At 39.6% G+C, this 7,636-nt stretch overlaps 1 protein-coding gene across 1 annotated transcript; it reads left to right on the forward strand.

Annotated features, from left to right (window-relative positions):
* The first annotated feature begins 6,379 nt into the window (after window positions 1-6,379).
* LOC129064035 (heterogeneous nuclear ribonucleoprotein A1-like) lies at window positions 6,380-7,351 on the forward strand. The gene is given in 2 exon segments (XM_054565111.1): window positions 6,380-6,507; window positions 6,509-7,351. Coding segments are annotated over 2 exon segments (825 nt in total). The 3' UTR covers window positions 7,206-7,351.
* Window positions 7,352-7,636: the final 285 nt, after the last annotated feature.

The raw sequence follows: 7,636 nt of genomic DNA on the forward strand, positions 1-7,636 counted from the left end.
GAGAGATCCCTGCCCCTTTCACCTTTTGAGGACACTGACAAGTAAGTAGTTTGGAACCTGGAAGAGGGCTTTGACCATACTGCACCCTAACCTTAGACTTACAGCTTCCAAAACTGTGAGAAATAAGTTTTGTTGTTTACAAGGCATCCAGTCTGTCATACTTTGTTTTAGCAGCCTGAATGGACTAAGCAATCTAGGTAGTGAGAGGAAAGTGGGAGGGAAATGGAGGTAGAAGGAAGATGAGAGAGTGTGACTCTGAGATTAGAAAAGATAAATCAGATGTAAAATTTTAAAGCAAAAACTGGAGAATTTGACACTTGATTGGATAATTGAGGGAAGAAAAATAATTGTTAAGAGTTAGCATCAAAATTCAGACCCCTAGTGATGAAAAAACTAGGAGCTATGTTATATATGTGGAGAACACTGTCCATGTCAATAAAGTTTTTGGTTTTTTCTAACACTGCACCACTATAAAACAGTGATGCAGTGTTAGATGGATGGGTATTTTTAATGAGATTTGGAAGATACAGTTGAGATGATCTGGTTTAAAAAACAGGCAATGTGGTGTATTAAAATGCATTTGGAGAGGACTTGGAGGAACTTCAAAGATAGGAGGAGAATCATATCACAGAAATGGAATGCCCCAAGAAGCTGTGTGATAGGTGATAGGAACAGACACACTGTGAAGACATTCTGGACAGTAAAACATGGTCTAAAGTCACACGGACCCGCTGTCCGAATTGAAGACCTCAATTGTAACCAAGCTGCCTCACCGTGCTCAGAGTGAGTAGAAACAGGAATTTATTTATTTAAGGATGGTTAATGATTCTCAGGAAAATACTTTTGACCAGCTAGTAACTACAAATCCACATAAAAAGTAGCTTTTAGTTCCTAGCAAAGGAGAAAGGTAGATTTCTTGTTATCTCATAAAGAGAGCAAGCAGCAACTCACCATGAAAGCAAAACTTCCTAGAAATAAAGTCAATGGAGTATTTGGACATTTCACAAATAAGTACACTGTCATAAATAGTCACAAATTGAACTATGTTACTCTCATAAACATAAAATGTAGAAATTATCTTCAGATCACTGTTTCTTATGCTAGCCTTATCCTAGTACCTCATATAAGTGTAAACATACAATAGTTGTCCTTTTGTATCTAGCTTACTTCACTTAACATAATGTTTCCCCAAACACTAATTCAAAATAACATAAGCACCCCTATGTTCACTGCAGCATTATTTCCAATTGCCAAGATATGGAAGCAGCCCAAGTGTTTATCAGTAGATGAGTGGATAAAACAACTATGGGACATTTACACAATGGAATACTACTTGGTCATAAATAAAGAAGAAAATTTTACCCTCTGTGACAGCATGGATGGACCTGGAGAACATTATGCTAAGTGAAATAAGCCAGTCAGAGAAAGACAAATACCATATGATTTCATTCACATGTGGAATCTGATGAACAAACTGCACAACAAGCAAAATAGAGACAGATTCATAGATAGATAGAAAGCAGTATGACAGCTATAGGAAGGACGTTAGGGATCAAGCAAAAAGGAAAAAGGACTCATGGACATAGACAACAGTGTGGTAATTGGAGCAGGGTGGAGGGTATAAAGGGGCTAAATGGTAATAGAAAAATACAATAAAAAAGTTTAAAAAACACAATGTTTCCAAGGTTCATCTATGTTGCAACATGTGTCAGAATTTCCTTCCTTTTTAAGGGTGAATTATATTTCATCATACAAATATGCCAGTTTTTTTATTCATTCATCTCTTGATTGACAGGTGGATTACTTCTAAATTTTGGCTATTTGTGAATAATGCTGTTATGGACATCAGTATGTACCAAACATTTTTTAAAATCTTTTAAGGAACACTCTTTTTACTCCTTAGGAAAACAGAAATTTGAGGAGAATTTCATGTAGGGAGTGAAGACTCTGCACTGTGTAGGGCAACTGAAACACCTGCATAAGTAAGAAATCACTGATCAAGGAAATTCTGTCACCTCTAGAGAGGTAGATAAACCTTGAGGAGATTATATCAGTAAAAAAAAGCCAGGCGCAAAAGGACAAAAGTATTTGTCTTCACTTATATTAGGTACTGAGAGTAGTCCAATTCATGGGAACAGAAAAAAGAATGGTGGTTGCCAGGGGCTGGGAGGAGGGCAAAATGAGGATTTAGTATTTAATAGGTACAGATTTTTGCTTTTGCAAGATGAAAAACATCTAAAGATGAACCACCCTCTTAATATCCTGGTTTTGCCCCTATTGACTTGCTTCTTATCTCAATATGGAGCCTCTTTCTTCGATTACAATCTGCCCCCACATGGAGTTGTCATGGTCCACAAGCTCCTTGAGAGAACAAATGACCTCAGCCCCTTTCCTCAGCTAAGAAGCCTGCACTCTTGGAACAGGTCCTTCTGAGTGGCAGGAGTAGAAACTGAGAAGGAATTAGAGTCAGAAGATGAGAACAGTGGTATTAGTCTATATTTTCTTTCTTTCTTGTTTGCTTCTTTAAAATTTGTATTTCCTTTAGCAAGCACAAATCTCAGGTTTATATTGCTTTGTTTTCTAAACTAACCATAAAATTAGGAGTGTCTCTGGATCTGAAGAGTCTGGAATAACTTTTGCACCAAATATCCCAAAACAAACATTCATAGATCAAACCAGTAAGCATTCTTCATACTGTGTATACCTTTCCAAATTTGCAGAGGGGACACAGCACTTTTTTCTGGGTTCCATTTTTACCACTGTTTTCCAACACCGCAGCGTTCAAATTGCTGCCATTTTTTAAAGTCATACACAACAACTTCCCAATAACTCCATATCCAACAGGCCAAAGGTTAAGAGGGAAAAGAGTCCCTAATGTTGAAAAGGGAGGAAATATTTCTTGACAAGGAACGTGCCAGGCCCATTTGAGACAATCCAGGAACTCTGGTCAATAAAGACCAAACAAACAAACAAACAAAAAGCTACAAATCGTTACACATGTAAAATGAAAGAATAGCAGGAAGCTAGATAATTACTACAATTGTAAAAATATATAACAGCTTTTACAAACGGAAACCTTCAGTTCAACCTAGATGTTTAATATATACATACATGTACATATAAGTTTTATATTTATACAAGTTTTGTCTGCACAGTTTTATTTTTCTCAACTTTCTGAAATAATTTTTTAAACACGGAATATATTTTTTTCTCATTATCTAAGACAAATTCGTCTTATTATCCAAGAATTTGGGATCTGGCCATGATTCTCTTTCCGGGACGTCGAAGTCCCGACAATCTACACTACGGAGCCAGGAGATGTCGCTTCTTAAACAGGGGAAAACATCGGGGTCCGGAGAGCCTGCCCTGCCCACGGTGATATCGAGAGTTCGAGCCAGAAGAGGGACATTAACCAGTGTTCAATAACTTGCTCTTGATCCGCCTCCCCGGAAAGCGCCTCGGACCGAAAGCCCCAGAGCTTCGGTGATATTCTGGAAACGGGGCGAAGTGTCTGACAGCGGAACGCCCCCTTCTCAGATGGCCACGCCCCTCTCAAAGCCCCGCCCAGTCGGTGGTGAGAGGCTCGGCCTCCGCACGTCAAAGGCGCTGTTTTCTTTTGTCTCTGTCTTTTCCGTGAGGAGATGGTACCCCTTGAGCACTGATGTCAGATAGTGAGGAGCCGGTGCTGGTGAGCTGCTGCTCGAGCAATGGGGTCCCAAGCTGGTGCCTGGAGTGGAAAGGGTCCTGGGTAGCCCATAAGAGAGACGGAGTTCTGAAATAAATGACCTCAAGCCAAATATTGGTGCCCCAAGGACTGTTGGGATTGAACATTAATGCTTAGCGAAGGAGATGGGAGGTGAGTAGGGCAGACAGGGCAGAGCCAGGACTACAAGGGAAGACCAGGGACCTGGATGCGATTCAGTAGACGCCGAACATCTTTATACTGTCTCTATTCAGGCATGAATCAGGAGCTCTGGATAAATAATAGCCCTACCCCCAACCCCACCCAACCAGCTCTGGAGGTATGTGGAGAGAGACTTGAGCTTTCCTGTCCGGAATACTGTTAACGGGACTAAGGCATCCGATGTGGAGGGACTAGGAGGAAAAATTCCACCTACTCTCTACAGTAAACGGGAAACTATGAATTTAATTGACAAAAGACAGGTTGATAAGGAGAAAAGGAATATAAGTTTATCAATATTTTTTACATGCTCAGGAGTTCACAAAAAAAGAAGTGACTAAAAGAGGCAGTTAAACTGGTGATATTATATATCCTTAACAGTGTTTGGGTTTAAGGGAGGTCAGCTGTGGGTTTGTTTATGCAGGCTCATCTTGGTGCTGGCTCTCTGTCTCCCATGGTAAGGGTTGCTCTCGGCATCCTGGTCCAGAAGAAATAGGAAGGAAATTTATGGCACCTTCAGGAAGAGAAATTTATGCCCTGCTTTAAGGCAGAATTTAAGGCAGAATCTGTTCTTACAGATAATTCATCCTGTATATGTTGATTATTGCCTTCAGCTCGAAATAATCTCTATGCCACAGTGGCACATTTCTGGGGTGGCATAACCTGATCACCTTCATAGCTGTATTTTCTAATAATAACTTTTATTTTACTCAAAATTATATATGCACTCAGTTTAAGGAAGCATTATTTCAACATATTTGTCACTAAAAACGTTTACCACCCAGAAAATGTTGGGTCCCAAGTGCTCCCCATTCAGACCTTTCAGAGGAGCCTTTCAATTCTAGAGCTCATTCCTTTCTTATTAACCTCCATATTTCTCTTGACATGCCAATGGTGATAGTTTGGGTCTTTCAGGATTAAGTGATATCTTATGACTCCCATTAAGGTACTAGCCCTCTTTCACAACAATCACAAGAAATGCCTTCAAAGACTTACCTTCATTCATACTGGGAGAACCTGTCCTCCCACACAACAATTGTATCACAGTGTTGGTTAGGACAATATTCAGAGTTGACCTCAGTGTGACTATGTCATCTATTCAGAGCAGAATTGTATTGTGTTCTAGAATGGAGTAGAAAAACTTTTTCTGTAAAGAGCTAGATAGTATATATTTCAGACTTTGTGGGCCATCTGGTCTCTGCAGCAAGTACTCAATTAAAACCAGCTAGAGACAAGTGGCAGCATTCTCAAAAAATTATTTATGAACACTGAAATTTGAATTTCAAATAACTTTCTCATTTCTTAAAATATTGTTATTTATTTTTATTTTTCCAACTACTTAAAACCATTCTTAGGTGGCACAAAAATAAATGTTGGACCAACCATAGCTTGCTGACTTCTAGTGTAAGCTTTTAGCAAATTATCGCCTCAAATCTCCTTATCTTATCAAATTACTGTGAACTGCTGTGAACAAAAAGTTGTATTTTATTATATTGAGATAATTGATATTCTAAGATAAATTATTTTGAACTTCAAAACTTAAAGCCCATATCTGAAATGCAGTACTTTGGGACCTAATTAGCATTCAAACACTACTAGATCCATTCAGGAAAAAGCTACAGTGAACATAGAAGAAAAATAGTTAGAAGTTTACTCTATTTTTTTTATCCTCACCTGAAAACATTTTGTCATTGCTTTTAGAGAGGAAGGGGCAGAGAGAAACATTGATGTGATGGAAAAACGTCCATTGGTTGACTCCCATACGATCCGGGATGGTGGTTTGTACGCACCTGGGCCAGAGATCAAACCCCCGACCTAGGTATGTGCCCTGACTGGGAATGGAACCCGTAACCTTTTGGTTACGGGACAACGTTCCAACTAATAGAGCCACACCAGCCAGGGCAACAGTTTACTCTTAATAGTTACTGAAAATTTTGGCAGAGGCAACCAATACAAAAACAAACAAACAAAAATACTGCCCCACACAAAACAAGTCTGATTTATGTTAATAAGGTATGGGATAAGACCATTATAATTTAAGACTAATTACCTTTAATTTTAAAGCATTTTGTACCCTCAAAAAAAGATTTACATATTTATTGGTTTCTTAGGAAATTGGATGTCTAGAAAAAGGTTGTATAAGTTAAGTGACAGAGTATAAAATAATTATAATATCCTTGCCTTTGTGATTACTATAGGTTTGGGTGCATAGTAATTCCTGGGATTATTAGACTATGTCACTTAGTTTGTTTTAGTTTTGTTACCTTTTTATTAACGTGACAAAAGTGTGTGTATGGCTTTCTTCCGGTGGACGCCTCTGAGTAAGCATCGGTGAAATCTCCTCTCCTGCGGTCGTCAGAGTCCCCCAAAGAGCCGGAACAGCTATGGAAGCTCTTTATCGGAGGTTTGAGCTTTGAAACAACACATGGCCTGAGGAGCCATTTTGAGCAATGGGGAATGCTCACAGGCTGTGTGGTGATGAGAGATCCAAACACCAAGCACTCCAGAGGCTTTGGGTTTGTCACATATGCCAATGTGAAGGAGGTGGATGCAGCCATGAATGCAAGGCCACACAAGGTGGATGGAAGAGTTGTGGAACCAAAGAGGGCTGTCAAGAGAAGATTCTCAAAGACCGGGTGCCCACTTAACTGTGAAAAAGATTTTTGTTGGTGGAATTAAAGAAGACACTGAAGAACATTACCTAAGAGATTATTTTGAACAGTATGGGAAAATTGAAGTGATTGAAATCATGACTGATCGAGGCAGTGGCAAAAAGAGAGGCTTCGCTTTTATAACCTCTGATGACCATGATTCTGTAGACAAGATTGTCATTCAGAAATACCATACTGTAAATGGCCACAACTGTGAAGTAAGGAAAGCCCTATCTAAGCAAGAGATGGCTAGTGCTTCATCCTGCCAAAGAGGTCAAAGTGGTTCTGGAAACTTCGGAGGTGGTCGTGGAGGTGGTTTTGGTGGAAATGACAACTTTGGTCATGGAGGAAACTTCAGTGGTCGAGGTGGCTTTGGTGGTAACCGTGGTGGTGGTGGTTATGGTGGCAGTGGGGATGGCTATAATGGATTTGGCAATGATGGACGCAATTTCGGAGGTGGCGGAAGCTACAATGCTTTTGGTAATTACAACAATCAATCTTCAACTTTTGGACCCATGAAAGGAAGAAACTTTGGAGGCAGAAGCTCTGGCCCCTATGGTGGTGGAGGCCAATACTTTGCCAAACCACGAAATCAAGGTGGCTATGGCGGTTCCAGCAGCAGCAGTAGCTATGGCAGTGGCAGAAGGTTTTAATTGCTGCCAGGAAACAAAGCTTAGCAGGAGAGGAGAGCCAGAGAAGTGACAGGGAAGCTACAGGTTACAACAGATTTGTGAACTCAGCCAAGCACAGTGGTGGCAGGGCCTAGCTGCTACAAAGAAGACATATTTTAGACAATACTCAGGTGGACAGACAAAAACTTGAGGACTGTATTTGTGACTAATTGTATAACAGGTTATTTTAGTTTCTGTTCTGTGGAAAGTGTAAAGCATTCCAACAAAGGGTTTTTAATGTAGTTTTTCTTTATTCTTTTTTTCTTTTTTTGCACCCATGCTATTGATTGCTAAATGTAATAGTCTGATTATGACGCTGAATAAATGTGTCTTTAAAAAAAAAAGTGTATGTATGTGTGTATTTATAACAGGAACAAGACCTTTGAGTAAATCTTAATTGCATCATACCTTTT

The sequence above is a fragment of the Pteronotus mesoamericanus genome, unplaced genomic scaffold, assembly GCF_021234165.1.
Source record: "Pteronotus mesoamericanus isolate MK-2021 breed Mesoamerican mustached bat unplaced genomic scaffold, CSHL_Meso_final contig_164, whole genome shotgun sequence".
Taxonomy (NCBI): Eukaryota; Metazoa; Chordata; class Mammalia; order Chiroptera; family Mormoopidae; genus Pteronotus; species Pteronotus mesoamericanus.